The sequence below is a fragment of the Lacerta agilis genome, chromosome 12 (genome assembly GCF_009819535.1).
Source record: "Lacerta agilis isolate rLacAgi1 chromosome 12, rLacAgi1.pri, whole genome shotgun sequence".
NCBI lineage: Eukaryota > Metazoa > Chordata > Lepidosauria > Squamata > Lacertidae > Lacerta > Lacerta agilis.
In genome coordinates, this window is record NC_046323.1 from 2,974,462 (window position 1) to 2,992,442 (window position 17,981).

Sequence of the window (17,981 nt, forward strand, 5' to 3'; positions counted from 1 at the left end):
CCCACATACAGCACATTGCTGTAGTCCAAGTGGGAGATAACTAGAGCATGCACCACTCTGGCGAGACAGTCTGTAGGTAGGGAGGGTCTCAGTCTGCGTACCAGATGGAGCTGATAGACAGCTGCCCTGGATACAGAATTGACCTGCACCTCCATGGACAGCTGTGAGTCCAAAATGACTCCCAGGCTGCGCACCTGGTCCTTCAGGGGCACGGTTACTCCATTCAGGACCACGGAGTCCCCCACAGCTGCCTACCCTCTGCCCCCCCAAAACAGTACTTCTGTCTTGTCAGGATTCTACCTCAATCTGTAGGAAATAGCTTCCAAAAAGATTAAACAATAAAATTATCACTAAACTATAATTTAAAAAATACAGTTAAAACCACAATAAAATAGACTAATACAGATTAAAACACATACCAACTTTCTAAACTAAATAAGAATGTCTTCAGCAGGCGTCGAAAAGAATACAGTGAAAATACCTGCTTTGATATCAATAGGCAGGGAGTTCCAAAATGTCGGTGCTGCCACACTTCCTCCTCCTACTCAGTCAGCTCTACAAACAATAAATAATGCCAGAGCCCTATTCCCTGAATTGTCATGAGATGGTTGAGGTTCCCTTAGACCTAGCTTTTTCAATCTATCCTAAGTTGGGCATAGGCTCCAGGCTGCCCCATAAGTAGGTCTAAAAATTGGACAAGAGAAGCCTTTTTACATCAGAAAACTATCAAAGGAGGACAACAGTTAATAGCCAACTGAGTAATACTCAGAGTAGATGTTATTTATTTCAATGGCTCTGCTCAGAGAATGACTAATATTGGGTTTAATAACCTAGAAGTATGAACTACAGACATACTTTTGCCAATATTTTCATTTTATCTGAGGTAGATCTAGATTTTTTTAAAAACCCAATTTACAAGATGCATTAATGTTCTTGCCTCTCCTGTAAGGAACTCAGCACTGATATTCTCTCAATTGTGCTTGATACATGCATAGAAATTCCCCAGGATTTGGGGTGTGCCTTGTTGGGTAGCAGCTGGAAGCGACTGCTTAGAAGTGGGATGAAAAGTACAGAATTACTGCCAATTTTATTACCTCAGTAGTATTACTAAATCTGCATCACAGGACAACTTCTCAAGCCCATGTGTACCTTCTGTCCGAATGTAGTGGATCTTTTCCCTGTAAAGTGAACAACACAGAAAGAAGTTGCAATGGTGCCTCGTTTCTGCAACCCCAATTCTGTTTCTCTTCAAAAAGCCAATATAAAAATAGTTACTGCTGAGAAACAACCTGAATACTAAAATCAATGTCTTGAGTGAAATAAATTTATATTCCATTGGATTTTGTTTGCAGTCCAGAATGTGTCAGAGAAGGGAATGATGTTAGATTGTCTGAAATTAAAACCTCATGTGAGCATTAGAGATAAATGTGAGAAGCTTTTTAAAGATATTGAAGAATTGGGGGCGGGGGGAGGACCCAAGGAAGCAAGGGATTAAGATGCTCAGAGGCTAAAGAGGAGGTACAGAGTGGGAAAGGGGTTGGAAAAGAAGAATCTGAAGGATGTGTAAAGGGAAAAGAAAGATACTTGAGGAAAAGTTAAGAAGGGGAAACAGGAGTAGAAGGCTTTGTAAAACCTGGAAAGTCATGTATGGAATTTCACAGTACTGGTGGTGGCAGGGAGACACAGGAGGGCAGAGAAATGGGGGAAAGTAGGCAAATCACCGAGGGCCTACCTTTTAATTGCATGTAATGTTAGCTTAGCAGGCCAATTTCCCAGTTCTAAAATAGGAAGAGTGATTTGCAGAGGAAAAGCAGTCTGCATTGGAGAGAGAGGGTGCCTAACTCTCCTGCAAGACCTCGCCCTCTTCCGACAGTTTTTACTCCTACTGGGTTTCTAGACCTATGTTTATCTCAGATACAAGGGTCTAACATACATTTCCCCCCATGGTGGTGGGGGGCGGGGGCGGGGATGAGCTAGTGGAAGAGAAGTGAATGGGAGAAAGGCAAAGCATAATTCCCTGTTGTTTTTCTGCTGCCAATCACCCCCTCCTTGGAATACTTTGAACTGGAACTAAGGTTTATTTCGAGATGCTCACTTTTGTCTAGCAAGCGATTTGGCTTAGAGCATGGGAGCAAATTCAGTGGAACCATGTCAAGTGAAAGAATAAGCTCGGCCTGAGGCACCCAGAGTCCTTTGTTTTATGCAATTCATGATTAAAGTGTTGTATACCATGGAAGAAAAACCAGTGGTATTTTTTTTTATTAAAACCAGTCTGCTGGACAACCAGAGGCCTTTGGCCACCAGTGACCTAACATGCGAGTTGAAGAAAATGACCTAAAGATGAATGGATCATGTTACAAATCCCATTACACACCTCCTAGCTGCCTCAGCCTTGTAATAGTCAAATCTGTTCACTGCTAAAAAGAAGATACAAGGGTTTTTACTTCTTTGAGGAAGGGAGAGCTATTACTTAGTTAGGGTGCTTTTTTGAAAAAAACTGGAATAATTTGATGGTGCCTACAGAAATGTTCATTTTAAATACAGCAGGAATTATTGACTTGTATATTTTAGTCAGCAGATTTGTGTTACTGGAGCCAAAGTAAAGTCTCTTTTGACTAGTCTTCAGAACTAAATAAGACAAGTTGGCAAGCAAGGCTAGAAAAAAAATGAGAGAATGGGGGTGGGTGGGTGAAGGAAATTGGGCAGGGGTGGGGGGAAATCTCACTATGAAAATCTGGATATTCTCTATTACATTTGTAATAAAACAGAATTTATTGATAGCCCAGACCACAGTGGAGTTTGTGAAAATTAACATCCTTGACAGGTGACAGTTAAGTAATGCTACTTCCATCAGCTCAGGGTCTCCCTGAAAATCCCAATTCATTCCACCATGTGTATGTGAGAGCCCATTCAATAAACCTCCTGCTTTTGCTGCCGGTCTAGGACTGCAACAATGGAGTTTCTGAGGTTGTGTGTGTATTAAGGTTCTATTGGAGGAAACTGATCCATTTCAGTTGGGAGCTTAGGCCCGGTTTTGGCACAGAAAATGCTTTGGTTGCCCTGTAGGATGATCTATGTCAGGAGAGAGACAGGGAAAATGTGTCCCTGTTAATTCTCATCAACTTCACAATGGCTTTCAATACCATCAACCACAGTATCCTTCTGAGTTAGCACCCCTTTGTGGTGGTTCTGGTCCTACTTGGATGGTCGTTTCCAGAGGGTGATGTCTGGGGAGTGCTTTTCAATCCCATGGGGTTCCACAGGGCTCAATTCTATCTCCTCTGCTGTTCAACATCTACATGAAACCACTGAGTGGGGTCACCTGGATTGCTGGAGTACAGGTATGTTGTCAGCAATATGCCGATGACACACAGCTCTACTTTACCTTTTCATCTGCACCTGTGGCAGCGGATGTGCTGGACCATTGTCTTGTCTCAGTAATGGACAGGATAAGAGCCAACAAATTGAAGCTGCCAGGCAAAACCACTCCTCTTTCCCCAGGCCTTTGGCTAATTAAACAATCCTTTTAAACTCGGGGGGGGGGGCAGTTACTGTTTTGTTTTTAGTTTATGTATTTTCTGTTTTTATACAGTAAACCGCCCTGTGATCCTTGGATGAAGGGTGGCATAGAAATTTAATAAATAAATAAATAAATAAATAATCACCTTGCCCCAACCATAATATGTGGCTGTTGGACTGTGTTTGGCTTTGTGGGTCACAGGTTGTGACTCAAGTACCCAGGGTTTTTTGGTTATATTTATACACCAGAACAAGAGGTTTCTTAGACTATGCATGACTGGGGTTTATTCTGCTGTTATAAGCATCGCTTACAATCTGCTTTTCAGCACATAATGCTTTGCCGCTAAAATATCTGTATTAGTAGTCAGCAAGATTCTCCATATACCGTATTTTCTGGCATATAAGACGACTTGGTCTATAAGACGACCCCCAACTTTTCCAGCTAAAATATAGAGTTTGAGATATACTCGACCACAGATTCTCCACCCGGCGTATAAGACGACCCCCAACTTTTGAGAAGATTTTCCTGGATTAAAAAGTAGTCTTATACGCCAGAATATACAGTAGATACTTTATATATAGCAGAGATCTCTTTTAGATGCCAGTGAATGAATCTGTGACCTCGCGCACATAAAGCCCATTCTACCACCAATCTATGGGTTCTCGCATTTTACATGCAGCAAAAGTATGAAATAATTTAACTACAGAAAGCTGTACCTGAGTGCATGATTTCTTGCCAAACTTGGCTGACGCTCCTGCAGCATTTCAAAAATGTTGGGCTGGCGTAGAAATGCAACAATTTTATCATTGTATGCTGGATCAGGGGGAAAGAACACAAACATTATGGAAATTTCAGTTGAAAACTTATTCTGTTGTTTTAGCATTTTTAAATATTAAAGCGCTTGGGTGCCTTGGTGGAAAAGGTAACATGTAAAGTAAGTAAATAACAAATAATGAAACCTACCGTATTCTAAAAGATACACTGCTTACCAGGATTCAAGGCAGAACACACACACACACACACACACACACACCACCACCACCACCACCACCACCCCGCCCATCTGACTGGGTTGCTCCATCCACTCTGGGCAGCTTCCAGCATATACAAAAGCATAATAAAACATTAAACATTAAAAACTTCCTGAAGCATGGCTGCCTTCAAAAGTCTACAAAAAATTATATGGTTGTTTAACCCTTTGACATCTGCCGGGAGGGCATTCCACAGGGCGGGTGCGACTACCAAAAAGGCCCTCTGCCTAGTTCCCTGTAGCTTCACTCCTTGCAGTAAGGGAACCGCCAGAAGGCCCTCAGAGCTGGACCTCAGTGTCTGGGCTGAACGACGGGGGTGGAGACGCTCCTTCACGTACACATGTACAATATATACACATATATATCACTTCCTAGTGCATATAGGAATACTCCATATAGGAATACTCCAGAATGCCCATACATACGGATGCAAAGGACACTGTACACCCCATTTTCCGCCAAGGAAATATGGGATTTATAATACAACCTAGGATTCCCTTGTGTAAATAAATGATGCCTTTGACATCATTTGCCACCCACCAGGCAGTCCCTTGGCAATTTCTAGGCTCCAGGGAACTCTTTCCTCCTGCAACCTTTCACTCTTCTCCAAGACACTTGGGGAAGGAAAGCGGGATCAACAGGTAAAGGAGTGGAGAGATACAAGCCAATGAAAGCTCAACTGAAGAAGGCCTGCTTCTCGGGAGGTGGGCTTTAAAATACTCCTGGAAATTCCTAGAGCCGTCCAGGCTACCTCACCTAAGGGAGAAGTTTATTTATTCAAAGCCCTTTTATCCCACTTCATCATATGTTCAAAGTGACTTGCAAAGTAAATGCTCACCACAAGGAGATCTAGGAACCTGAGTGAATGCTGAAAAGCTGCAACCAAGAAGGAAGGAAGTGGCTGGGGAAACCCAGCCAGATGGGCGGGGTGCAAATAAATTATTATTATTATTATTATTATTATTATTATTATTATTATTATTATTATTATTATTTGAAGTGGGGAAGCAGCAGGCAGGAGGGGGTACTTAATCCTTCTCCTGCCCACTTCTTTCGCTCTGCAAACCTCGATGTGACCCACCCACCCACCCACTCCAATGGAGCTGAGAGACTTGTTTCAGCCATTCATCCTCTCTTTCTTTGCATAGGACCACAAAGAAAAAACAAGAGTACACAAAAAATACACAAGATGCTGTTTTCTTCCTACTTATAAAGAGCTACAATGTAAACTCATTGAAAAGCAACCATACATACCCAGAGGTAAAGACTCATGATGGTGCTGATTTCGAATTGCGGTTACAAGACTGTTGCCTGGCCTGGTCAACAGAGAAACTCCTCTGTTTCGAGAGACCTCTGATGCCTAGAATGATAGAACCATAGAATTGTAGTTGGAAGGGACCACAAGGATCATCTGATTCTAGTCCAACCCTGTACAATCTTTTGCCCAAGGTGTGGGGGAGGGAGGTGCGATTTGCCCTCAGATTAAGAGTCTCACACTCTACCGACTGAGGAGTTGCTAGTAAAATACTTTGTGTGATTTAATAAATAGTTGTTGGTGTTTTTCTCTGTGTGTGTTTATCTGTGAGACTATAGGTAGAACAGGAAAAAGTGTTTGATGGTTATCAACCTCAGTTCTGAAATAGGATTTGAAAAATATGAAGAGTGCCATTATGTTATTAATTGAAAGATAATCTTAATAATGACCAGAGTTTAGCTGTACTCCTGCGCTGTGCACATCAGTGGCTCCTAGCCATGAGGCCTATGATCTGCCACAAGACAGGCAAGTGCTCTTGTGCTCAGGTCCTGCTTGTGGGTTTCTCACAGGCATCTGTGAGAAGAGGACGCTGGACTGGATGGGCTACTGGCCTGATCTAGCAGCCTCTTGTTATGTTCTTACGCTTTACTTGTCCATAAATCCCAGTCATATACTAATCCAGGCAGACACAATATGCATGTGTTCCCAGCCGCATACATACACAACAACCAGGCATTCAACTCATCCTTTATCCAGTAGACAAGACTGTATGCAGTAAATTCTTTTCAAAGAACTGTAATCTCACCAAAAATCTGCTGGAGGTAAAGGGAGAGGGGTTGAATTTAGCTGCTCTACTCCTCCTCCCTCCTTGCCAAAAGCTGATTAAGTGTGACTGCTTTCTGAAGAGGATGTATGCAGGCCTCAATAGCTATGGACTTCCCATTTGGATCAGGGCCACTTATTCTGTGTGCAGGTTTTCAGCCTCAGACAGCCGGTTTTTCAAAATCAAAAATATTAATAATTATCTACGGCATTTGAGCATTATCGCAATAAGAAAATGCACATATTCAAGGAGTTGGTGTTAAATTCAAGGTTTCATGTGCACCTATTCAATCTCTGTATCACAGTAAAGCACCAGCTCTTTTTATCTATTTATAAAAAGTAGCTAAATGTGACAAATCACTTCGGAAAAGGACAACATACATGTAGCATATAGGTAATGAGGAACCAGCCAATATAGCAACGCAAGTGTTGATAAAGAAATTGCTGCACACTAATGAAAGAATTTTTAAAAGATGTTGCCTACTATTGAAAATATAAACACACTGTGTACTGATTGCTAAGAAAGGAAACCGCCTGCTTTTGATTGCCTCTCTTTGTATGTGATAGGCACCATTATATCAGCCTCAGTGGAGTTATTCCTATTGTGTTCAGATAGATTTAAGCACTTAACAAGCCAACATGAAAATTGTCACAGAAACAAAGCCCATCTACAAAGCAGATAATTCACCTGAACAACAAAGACGACAAAGCTGGTAAAAGGTAAGACACCGGCCTCCAACCATAATATTTCTTTGCAATTTGGGGCAGGGGGAATACACAAAGGAAAGAAGAATCAGTGCACCCTAGCTTCTAAGAAATGTTGGAGAACTGCATGCTCCCAATTAAGGCTGAGCATGTGTCAGAAGGATGGGTCTAAGAGACTCCCTCACCCAAAAAGCCTGTAGGCACCAAGGCCTGTTCTCATTGGCTGCATAACCTTACACATTACCTGCCATCCTCACCACCACTCCACATAGAAGGAGAAGGAGTCTTTTACCGTATATACTCGAGTATAAGCTGACCCGAATATAAGCCGAGGCACCTAATTTTACCACAAAACTGGGAAACCTTATTGACTCGAGTATAAGCCTACCTAGGGTGCTGCCGAGAGGCAGAGGCTGGTAGCGGCAAAGGCGGATGAGGAGGAAGGAGCAGCGCAAAAGGGCTGCTTTCGGGCTGCTTGTTTCTCCTTCACCGCCGACAACAGCCTCTGCCAGGGACCCTCACTCGAGTATAAGCCGAGGGGGGCTTTTTCAGCATAAAAAAAATGTGCTGAAAAAGTCGGCTTATACACAAGTATATACTGTATGTGTTTCTGGCCCCAGGGCCTTCCTAAATTAGCTTGCTAATTAGTTTGTTAGAACTGTCTTATGGCCCATCCAGCTACTATGCCAGCGTACTCCAGGCCAGAACGGTTAGTGTTCCCCCCAAGGCCTGTGCTTTGTGTCTCTGTTTTATGAATGACAGAAGGACCCACACCCTGAAGTTGTGCATTCTACAGAAAATTTAGGCAACTGTATAATCTGTGAATGGGCAGCACCAGTTCTAAAGACAGGCAGCTGCAAATAAAAACATGCACGCATGCATCATTTTATTTGTATGCTGCCTTTCCATGCTCAAGGTGACTTACAACATGAAAAAATACACAATCAAATTAAACAATTGCCACACAAATCATAAGGAGATCTAAAAGTAAAGATAAAAAAATCAGTAATAGCAACAACTCACGACGCAACTCTCCACCCCCTAAAATTCTTAAACTCTACCTCAGTCCCAGAATCTGTTCAATAGCCTCAGCTTTTGTAGCTGGAGTCAGTCAGGGCCCCTCCTTCCCAGGCCTCGTGGGAAAGGCCTGCAAGGCAGGGAGCAAGTCTTCCAGGACTCACAGCCAAGATACAATCTGCTGTTGACAGCCAGCAAATGAATTGCTTGGAAACAAACAGATATAAATCTGTTCTAATCACTTTACAAGATATGAGGGCTGGAAGAGGTATTGATAGCTGTGCTGAAGCTAACATCTGCAGCTGTTGATAATGTCATTTATTTTTTTGTACCACACTGGCAACTCATAGCTGGGCAAGCTCTGTCTTTCTTTCCCACTACGATATGCCTTCTTGCCCCCTGCCCAATATGGCTTAATCCGTAACTTTTAATCTTTTGGAATTTTTCTTTTCTTACTAGACCGTGTCAGGGTGAGTGTAGCCTGCTCCTGGTATCTACCAAGTATTGAATGGGCTGAATAGGGGTTCAGTTAATAGGGTATACGTGTCTGAATTATAATTCATCATCATTCTCCCTCCCAGGTTTCAGGCCACAATATTATAATAATTTATTATATATCCAGCCACTTCCTACAAATTATAAAGCTAGCAAGGTGAATGCGAAGAAATTGCTTTGTTGTGAATATACCCATTTATCCAGAAATCCTTATGAACTAGAGGAAGAAAACATACCTCTCCAGCACTGTAGCTGCGGAGTCGCTGAAGATGCTGTCTGTGAGTCAAATGATTGGGTAGGCGGCCATTTTGAAGTGGGATCCTGGGATCAATGAAAGTAGTAGCACGGCTGTTGTGGTCAACAAAGAAGGACTGTAATAAAATAATGTTGGAAAAGAACAATGATTACAAAACTGATAAAGCAACCAAAGTAAATAATGTATTCAACAGGATTCTGAATGGTCCTCTAAAAGGCCTGGCTCTTCCATTTGAACAATTACTTGTTGCAAGGGGTCAAGCTCTATAAAACCCCCTAAGTCTGTTGTCAATAAGACTCAGGAGCCGGGAGGAGATTAAGTCCAGCCATTTATTGATCCAGTGGGATATGTTCCGCAAAGTCTGGACCCCCTCCTAGTGGCAAGAGGGGGTATACAGTCATACCTTGGGTTGCGCTTGCTGTGGGTTGCGCATTTTCGGGTTATGGATGCGCTGAACCCGGAAGTACTGGAATGGGTTACTTCTGGGTTTCGGCGCTCGCGTGTGCACAGAAGCACCGAATTGCGACCCGCGCGTGTGCAGATGCAGCGCTGCAGGTTGCGAATGTGCCTCCCACACAGATCACATTCGCAACCCGAGCATCCACTGTGTATAAGTTTTTACAAAGCATTTCAATTTCCACCAATCATATACACCAGGGGTTGGCAAGGTTTACCGGCCATGGGCCAGATCACTACCACGGAGATTGTCCGTGGGCCAGACTGGCGCAGCGTGACGCCGGAAATCGCATCTGAGCATGTCTGTGGCGCCAGAAATCACTTCTGCGCATGCCCAGATGCCGAAAATCACACCTGCACAGAAGCGATTTTCGGCATCTGGGCATGTGCAGACGCGATTTCCAGCGCTGCTCAGCAAGTCCCTGCACCGCACTGTGCCCATTTAGTGCAGCACGTGGGGGACTCGCCAAGCGGGCTGCTCATGGGCCGGTAAAACGGTCTTTGTGGGCCGCTTCCGGCTCATGGGCCGCACGTTGCCGACCCCTGATATACACCATTACCTCATTCAAGTTGTTACACCAATCATATGCATGAAAGTATTTCTCATTACCTCATCTCAAGTTGTTGCACTTGCACCCAGCTTTGATTCCCACCCATGGCCTTCGCATTGTTACAAAAGCCTGTGTGCGCTGGGAACCTGTGTTACGTGTAGCAAGTTACGTGTAGCCATTTGCATTCTATTATATGCTGTGTTTCTTCTTGTAGCAAATTGCATTCTAGCTTTATGCTGTGGCTTGTGATTTATGTGTTAGCTGTTTTTCTGCCCCAATGGGGACGGCGAACTTCTCTATTAGCAGCACACTCAGGGGCTTACAGGGGTACACATTATCACATTTATTGTGGCCCTTTGGGCCACCCCCACAGACTGAGCTGCTTGTGGTCCTATGTGACTCCTCAGCGGCCTGATTGCCTGTAGACAGCCAGCACTGGCCGTTGCGTCCTGTAAATGTAGTCAGATCCCCAAATTCATATACTTAGCCTATTAATGTGTATGCCACTGAATGACTCAGGAGGAGACACCTGAGAATAAGGCACAAACTTCAAAGCTAATACATTTTAACACCTCTCCCTTGGGCATTCTTGGCCAACCTCATAAAATTAATCAGATAAATTTGCAGACAACTCAATATTGTATAAATGATTGTACCTTGCCTTGTTGGTCAGTTTTGATCTCCCAGCCGCGGGGAAGCTCCAGCCGTGTGTCAGCAAACATGTTGATGAAATTTACCAGGTCCCTGTTGTGCTGATACCGCTCAAAATTCCGAGCATCTCTGCGGATCTTTAGAATCATATGCTTTAAGCAGGTGCTGTTGGTAAACACTCGATAGGCACTCTGGATACGAAAAGCAGGAGGAGAAAACAAAGCTTTCATGACTGCAAATGTGTCAACTCTAATGACGTTTTCCAGAATATGCATGAATCATACAGCAACCCCCTCCCCCAAAACCCTTTTGTCTGAAATAGTAAATCATGTAGCTGTTTTCTAAGAGCCTTGTGAGCTGCTAGACTCCAAAGTCTGGTTGTTTACAGAAGAGCCCAAAGAATATGACATTACATTTCTGAATGCATTTAATATAGGCAATGACCGTTTCATGTGTGGGTTCCATTCCTTCCTGTCCCCGTTCCATCCCTCTTCTAGGTCCAAAAGGACCTGCATGTCATTTGGACACCTAAAATGGTTGCTGCATGTATGTCGTTTCACACATTAAGAGCCTTTAAATGCTCAGCAAGAAAGTTCACAAATACCAAGATTATTCCAGATCAAATTGAGACATGGTTGGTCTCTAGTTGCCAGACCATGTATCCTCCTGTGTTTCAGAGGGTCCCTTGCCGCTGTAGAAACATCTGTAAGAAAGAGCCATGTGGCTCTGGTAAGTAAGCCTGAGGGCCTATGATATTGGCATGGGAAGGAATCATATCATTTGCCTCAACCTTCCAGTTCCTTCCTACAGATATCGCTGCAGTGAAATATCATGTAGTCACATAGAAGAGGCTCTCACATTGCTCCAGCACACCTGTAACTTGCTAAGTTTTTATGATCACACACAGTGAATGATCATTAATTTCTGGAAATATATGATAATGTTCTTGCTGTTTAGCTTGGGGTTGGGATTACAGAAACATAGTAGTACAAACTCTGGAATTCCACCACCAGCTCACTGACCATTTTAGTAGCTCTCTGAGACCTTAAAAAGAGACCAAAAAATTCATAGGTTTTTTAAAGCCTTCAAGTAAAGAAGAGATCTGTTTTCCATTTCAGTTCCAGCTGCTGGATAATATTTTCCAATTGAATTTTCATGGCCATAATTAATGCTTCTAAATTTTAATTGGAGTTTGCGGTTAAAATATTATAACGACATTAAGCCCAAATTTATGTAGCATATTATTTTTACATAAGTGGAATTTGTATGACTGCCTTAACAGATGTTTCAGCAGGTCATTCTGGCTTCTTTGGCAGAATCAAAATCATTGTTGTAACAGAAAAGGTGTTGCTCTGTTCAAATTAATTTGATACCTGCTTTGATGTAAGCTCTACTAATATAAAGTGAAAGCCACAAAAAGTTCAAAGAGGAATATTCAGATTAATCTTAGACGTTTTCTGAATAGCATTTGAATCCCCTGACCACACTAAAACTGGATCTTAAGAAAACTGCTTACGTCTCTACCAGTCATTCCAACATACTTCTCAGAGAAACCTTGAAATGATTTTTAAAACTGTATTTTGTTTCTGCTTAGCCAATTATGAGGGGAAAGTGTGCATTTGCCAAAACAGTGGAGATAATTGACATATACTTTCTCGCCTTGTGACAGTGCAGTTTTCAAGTTTTCAACTTCCTGGGGAACTTCTTTGCATCAACTTGCCTACCAAGAAACCCCTGAACACCTGCCAAAGAGCCCCAGGATAGCACACATTATTCTCAGATGCATTCTAGTCAGTTCATCTATGGCACGAAGCAGCTGCTGAACACCACAATGGCCTTGCATGAATGAACAAGCAACCTAGAATGCGGACAACATTCCCATTTGGCTGCGTGTTTTAGGGGTTGAGATGAGTTGATTTAATATTTGTATTCTGCTTTTCCAACAACAAATGTTGAGTTCAAAGGGGTTCACAATAACCACAACACCATTTAAAAAGCAGCAAGCACTGCAACTGCTATAACATCAAACACAAAAGCATATAAAGCAAACAACAACAAATTCATCAAAACAATTAATGCAATTCAATAAAGTCATAGTAACTCTTGGATAGCATTGCAAGGATACTTCTTCATCCCTTGGAAGCTTCCTCCAGAACAACAACAACAAAAAGGTTAGCTTTTCAGCACTGCAATGGGTGGAAGCCTCATTCACTGTCATGAAGTATAGACACTAACACGGAACTATGATTTTAAAAACCATTTGGGGTTGGTGGGAGATCAGTAATGCCACACAAGTTCTCTCTCAGGGAAGTTTGTCTCCTACTACTGATTTTCTCCTTGAGGAACCCCATGTGAAGCTTTCCAAAGGCATTCCAGGATCTGAAAACCTCTGTTCTGAGATACTTGGTTAGGGTTTGGTAAAATACTGATTTAGTGATTATTTTTACACAGGAATGTGTTAGGGATGGAGAAATGGGAAGCGTATGAGTTGTACATATGACAAGCTAGTAGCCTTGCTAACCAAAATGTTGCATAAGGAGTATAATATAGATCCAGGTCTATTAAGGCAGACACAGATGAGCACAGTAATTGTCCAACATCTTCTGAAATATCTTAGCAGTGAGAAAAGCTACCTTTATGCAATTATGATTCCCCTTGAACAAGCATGACTCAACAATACTCTGTTGTGGATCAATGACTAAACATCTCATTGTAGTTATGTATTGTTCAGTGATAAGGTTTGATATCATACATTTGCAAACCACCAAATGCTCCTTTTTTCAAAAAGGAGGCACATGTAGATGGGTTTTTGCAAACCATGCTGCTGGACTGTTGCAAAGCTAAATTTCTTCTGCATGACCATCCAGGTGAACAAATTCAAGTGGGGATGAATTTATCACTTGGATAATTCAGTTGTATTTTCTTCCCTAGAATTCAGTTCTCTCTCTGCAATTCTGGTTTTTGCAAAGTTTCTCTGATCACTTTCATTCTCTGTCACACATTCTCAAGTGCAGAGAGAGAACTGAAGTGCGACTTGGATGCTTCTATCAAAATATATCAGCAATTTGCAAGATAACTGAGGCTCAAGCACTTACATAGTTTGCATGCAGCACCGTGAAAAACTCAGGGTTGGTGATGAACTTTACAGCTGGAGACTGCAGCAACAAAGTGATTTTTTGAGAATTCACAGGTGAAACAGGTACTTCTCTTCTAATTTCTGAAAATAAAAAGGCTTCCATGTAATACACAGCAAAATAACATTTGAATTTTGAGTGACTATTCCAGTTGTTCCCTCCTCTAAAGCACAGATTCTGGCCAACTTCCTGGTAGTTACAGAAAGGTAGTTAATTCATGGCACAACCCTCCCCAACAAACCTGTGCTTCTTGTGTTTTCAATTCCTTAATGGTCGATTCCTTTAGCTAAGTCTTGGCTTTTTGGCAAAAACATCTTTCCAACTTAGTTTTATAAGTAAATATCCAGTGTAAAAGCGAGTAGTTCTTTTTATCTCTGACAGTCACAGAAGACGAGTAGACAGAAGTATGAAAACGTTATTTAAAAATGTAAATACATGCATGCATGCATACATACATGCATACATAAAACAAGCTGAAATTAATGTGCCCTGATCTAAGAGTCAAGCTGCACATTCAGCAAAATCATGTAGTAGAATCTTCCTTGTACTGTATCACTTCCAGCTCCTGGGATTGTAGAGTTATAGGGCAGTGGAATAGACTCCCACAAGAGATAGTAAACTCTCTTTGCTTGGAGGTATTTTTTAAGGAGTGGTTGGATGGCCACCCGTCTTGGATGCTTGAGCTGAGATTCCTGGATTGCAGGGGGTTACACTAGACGACCCTCAGGGTCCCTTCCAACTCTACAATTCTTTGATTCTATGAGAAGAACATTCAACAGCACTGGCTGTTAGGCCTGGTTTCCATAAGAAACCCCTATATGGAACGGGGATGGGGGTGCACATGCTGGAATGTTTAATTGTTTTTTTTAATAGTTGTTTTCCACCCCATGATTTTAGCTTTTCTTATTTTATCTGTAAGTTGCCTTGAGTCCCTGTCAGGGGGAAAGGTGGTATAAATAAATATACAATAATGATGATAATGCTCCTCAGTAGAAAGCAATTCTAAAAAAAATAAAAATGTTAGGGAGAAGGCTAAGCTAGAATCCTCCTTGCTCTGACATAAGTTTTCAAGTATCTTAACTTCTTGTGCATTTAATGTATTAAATCTTAAATCTTTTTCCTGATGTTACGGTTTTAGCTTTTTGTTAACTGCTCTGGGATTTTTTTTACAATCAAGCGGCATATAAATTTTATGAAATAAATAAACCAACTGGAGGGAATATGGAAGAGCAATGACGCTTGGGACCCACCACTTTCTGCCCCAACATAGACTTTACCACAACAGTGAGAACCAGACCCCCACCGAGAAGCATCTGTGAAATGTGATGCTCCCCCCCCCCCAACCACATACAAAGCTCGTACAATACCATAGTAAGAGGAGGACACCAATCCATACAGCACTGACTCATGCAAATGTCTTACCTGAATTTGGCTGGGCAGGATCTGCTTCAGAATCACTTCCGCCTCCAGTGGGAAGCCTCTCTACCCTGCTGCTAACCACAGTGTCCTCATCTGTTCTTTCTGTAGCAATAGTTCGCTGAATATTTTGGTACCTTGGTTTTGAAAAAGGGGAGGAAGTAAAATATGTTAGTCAGGCGCACATTACAAATGTGGGGACCTCTGCATAGCATTTTTGTGTCCTGCTTTTAGACTTTAAGCCAGACTTAATACCAGCCTTTCTCATGGATTACAGCTCCCATCATTCCTGACCACTGGGTCCTGGCAGCTAGAGATGATGGGCATTGTAGTCCAACAACATCTGGGGACCCAAGTTTGAGAAAGGCTGCTTTAAGTTGTTAGTTACGGTACTTTATAACTTTAACGAACTGCATTTCGGCTTGAAAAACACCAAATGTTATAGACAATTAATTGAAAATATTAAAACAAAAGGACAAGAAATCTATCAAAAATAGAACAGCTCGGAAGGCAATATTGAAAATACTTGAGTGACTTTTGAAAGTACCTGGGAGAATATGTTTTCAGTCTACTGTACATCTAAATTCCAACAAAGTGTGGCCTCCCTGTACAGCTGAGTGACAAAGCCACAAAGCCACTTTGTTGTTTTCCTGTTTGATTAAAGAAGCCCTCTCTGCCATGAGCAGTAAGGCAAGAACAAACCTGGGTTTGTTTGGAGTGAAGCAAACAATGAGCCTGGGCTCACATGTAGCACTAAGTAGAAGAAGAAGAAGAAGAAGAGTTTGGATTTGATATCCCGCTTTTTACTACCCGAAGGAGTCTCAAAGCGGCTAACATTCTCCTTTCCCTTCCTCCCCCACAACAAACACTCTGTGAGGTGAGTGGGGCTGAGAGACTTCAGAGAAGTGTGACTAGCCCAAGGTCACCCAGCAGCTGCATGTGGAGGAGTGCAGACACGAACCCGGTTCCCCAGATTACAAGTCTGCCGCTCTTAACCACTACACCAAACTGGCTCCCGTAAAACTAGGACCAGGACAGAAGCAAAACAGCTATGGTTTTTGCTCCATGCATAACCATGATAACCCACCCTTCATGCTTATCCACGATTTGGCTTAGTGTTATGTGTGAATCAGAAGAAGAAGAAGAAGAAGAAGAAGAAGAAGAAGAAGAAGAAGAAGAAGAAGAAGAAGAGTTTGGATTTGATATCCCGCTTTATCACTACCCAAAGGAGTCTCAAAAACTTGCTGAGGGCCACATGCACTCTTAAGAGCCAGTATGGTGTAGTGGTTAAGAGCGGTAGACTCGTAATCTGGTGAACCAGGTTCGCGTCTCCGCTCCTCCACATGCAGCTGCTGGGTGACCTTGGGCTAGTCACACTTCTTTGAAGTCTCTCAGCCCCACTCACCTCACAGAGTTCTTGTTGTGGGGGAGGAAGGGAAAGGAGATTGTTAGCCGCTTTGAGACTCCTTAGGGTAGTGATATAGCGGGATATCAAATCCAAACTCTTCTTCTTCTTGATATTAGGTAGGCTTACTGGCTTGGATTGGCAAATTTTGAGTATTAGTTCAATATTATTAGCTAAATATAATTAGGTAATTTATATTTAAAGTTTATTAGAATTATGCTTTAGGTTTCTCAGGTGTTTACGGCATTTGAATTGGTATAATTAATAATAATAATAATAATAATAATAATAATAATCTTATACCCCACGCATCTGACTAGGTTACCCCAACTACTCTGGGCAGCTTCCAACAAGAATAAAAATCAAACAGCAAAAAATCAAACATTAAAAGCTTCCCGAAACAGGGCTGCCATCAGATGTCTACAAAAAATTATATAGTTGTTTAACTCTTTGACATCCTCCAGGAGGGCATTCTATTTTTTTTTTATAAGATTTTATTATTTTCAATTAAGACAAAAGAAAAACATAACATAAACACCAACATTAACAATACAGAAGTACAATACATAAACACAACACAAAAACACAATCAATCAATTACAATAAAAAGAAACATATACAAACCTTTAAACTAACATTTATCCTCTTACTTTTCTTGTTACTATCTTCTCTATTTTAGGGGACTTCCCCCATTCCCTCCACTGTCTTCAAAATCATATATATCTTCTAGGTAGCTTTGTATCTTATTCTATTCACATTTGCTCAATTTTTAATGTGCTTTACTTTACTTAATTATATCTTAACTTAAACACCAAGTCTTAACATATTTTCTAACAAATAAATCATTCACACAAAAATATCTTGCTAACAATTTTATCTAACATAAACCTGCTAAAGCCGCTGTTCTATTTAATTCTGCTCAAATATTCAATTTTACTGATTTAACTAGATAGTCTTTAAATTTCTTCCAGTCCCATGACACCTTCTCCTCCCTCTGGTCCCGGATTCTGGCGGTCAGTTCTGCGAGTTCCATATACTCCATCATCTTCATCTGCCATTCTTCCACCGTTGGTATCTCTTCGCCTTTCCATGTTCTTGCCAATAAGATTCTAGCTGCTGTTGTGGCATACATAAAAAACACTCTATCCTGACTGGGTATCTCTTCATTAGTTATGCTCAGAAGAAATGCCTCTGGTTTCTTACAAAAGGTAACCTTCATTACCTTCTTGAGTTCGTTATAAATCTTGTCCCAGAAAGCATTTACCGC

At 41.7% G+C, this 17,981-nt stretch overlaps 1 protein-coding gene across 1 annotated transcript in view; it reads right to left on the minus strand.

Moving 5' to 3' along the window:
* HECW1 (HECT, C2 and WW domain containing E3 ubiquitin protein ligase 1) overlaps positions 1-17,981 on the minus strand; it is a 184,102-nt gene that overhangs the window by 23,498 nt on the left and 142,623 nt on the right. Inside the window, exons 13-19 of the mRNA XM_033166078.1 lie at positions 15,316-15,446; positions 13,855-13,976; positions 10,765-10,950; positions 9,082-9,216; positions 5,806-5,911; positions 4,237-4,333; positions 1,095-1,178 (exon numbers count right to left, since the gene is read on the minus strand). Coding sequence (XP_033021969.1) covers positions 1,095-1,178; positions 4,237-4,333; positions 5,806-5,911; positions 9,082-9,216; positions 10,765-10,950; positions 13,855-13,976; positions 15,316-15,446 — 861 coding nt within the window. The remainder of the gene's footprint in view (positions 1-1,094; positions 1,179-4,236; positions 4,334-5,805; positions 5,912-9,081; positions 9,217-10,764; positions 10,951-13,854; positions 13,977-15,315; positions 15,447-17,981) is intronic.